We start from the raw sequence: 1,546 nt of genomic DNA, 5'->3' as shown, positions 1-1,546 counted from the left end.
ATGGGATTGGCACACAAGTATGTTGCACCAATATTATCACAATATATAACCGGAGGGGTAGTGAACGAGACCCCTAGTTCCTTAAGTAGAGAGCATATCCAGTTCAGTTCAATAGAAGTCGTAGCCACTGACCGGTATTCCGCTTCGGTTGATGATCTGGCAATGCTCCGCTGTTTCTTTGAGGACCATGAGATGGGATGTTGACCGAGATACACAATATAACCATTGGTGGAGACATAGTCGTCCGAGTCCCCTGCCCAATCAGCGTCCGTATACGCATGTAAACACCGATTTGTACCACGTGTGAGTAATATCCCATGATCTAAAGTAACCGCTAAGTATCGTAAGACACGCTTCACCGCCGTCCAGTGATCCGTTGATGGTTGATGCATAAACTGAGATAAGCGATTTACCGCATATGATATATCAGGCCTAGTGAATGCTAGATATTGAAGACTACCCACAATTCTTCGATATTCAGCCGGATCAGCAAGTCGTGTACCAGACTGGAGAGTGAGTTTTGGAGATGTAGCCATGGGCGTAGCAACTGGTTTGGCACCTAGCATGTTTGTGTTGCCCAATAAGTCAAGAACATACTTACGTTGATTGAGGTGCAGACCAAGGGAGCACCGTTTAGCTTCAACTCCAAGAAAGTAATGGAGTTCTTCATGATCCTTGACTGAGAATCGTGTAGCAAGACCTTCAAGCGTGTGGTTTAACAGAGCGTTGTCATTCCCCGTGACAATGATGTCATCAACGTAAACAAGCATATACACGACATACCGACCATGACGTAGAATAAACAGAGATGTGTCCGAAACAGAGTTTATGAAGCCAACTTGAAGAAGATAAGTTCTCAATTAAACATACCAGGCGCGGGGAGCTTGTTTAAGGCCATAGACAGCCTTCTGTAAGCGACATACATAATCCAGGTGATCAGCATCAACAAAACCCGGGGGTTGTTGCATATAGACTTCCTCTGTCAAAGTTCCTTGTAGAAACGCATTGTTTACATCTAATTGACGAATTGGCCAGGACATATCAACCGCAACACCAAGAACAATTCTAATGGTTGTCGATTTAATGACAGGACTAAAGGTTTCCGCATAATCCAAACCTCGTCGTTGATTGTAACCTTTTGCAACGAGACATGCTTTATAGCGATTGATGGAGCCATCAGGATTATACTTGGTTGTGAAGATCCAGCGACAGCCGACAATCGTTGTTGTGGGGGACGGTGGTGGAACTAGATCCCATGTGTGGTTGCGCAATTGAGCATTGATCTCTGACGACATTGCAGGGCGGAAACGGTCATCGTTTAGAGCTTGTTTGGCAGTCCGTGGTTCAGTTGGTGGTAAGGCCTGAATAGCGAGGGAGTATTTAGTGTTTGGTTTGGAGATGCCGGATTTTGCATGGGTTGACATAGAATGAGTATTTCCCAGAGGCAGTGGAACAATGGCCAGCGGAGGAGGATTCTCCGACGAAGAAGACGAAGAAGAGGTTCTACTTATCGGACTGCTAGTGGATGGAGATGGTAAATGGGCTG

General features: G+C 45.6%; 1 protein-coding gene across 1 annotated transcript; it reads right to left on the bottom strand.

Moving 5' to 3' along the window:
* Positions 1-50: 50 nt before the first annotated feature.
* On the bottom strand, positions 51-770 carry LOC109131670 (uncharacterized mitochondrial protein AtMg00810-like; the record flags this gene model as incomplete). Its single annotated transcript, XM_019242838.1, has 1 exon — positions 51-770. A coding segment is annotated over exon 1 (720 nt), but the record flags the coding sequence as incomplete, so codon positions are not given.
* Between the last annotated feature and the right edge of the window lie 776 nt (positions 771-1,546).

The sequence above is a fragment of the Camelina sativa genome, unplaced genomic scaffold, assembly GCF_000633955.1.
Source record: "Camelina sativa cultivar DH55 unplaced genomic scaffold, Cs unpScaffold01682, whole genome shotgun sequence".
Classification (NCBI taxonomy): Eukaryota; Viridiplantae; Streptophyta; class Magnoliopsida; order Brassicales; family Brassicaceae; genus Camelina; species Camelina sativa.
This window is presented reverse-complemented; position numbering and strand designations above follow the sequence as displayed.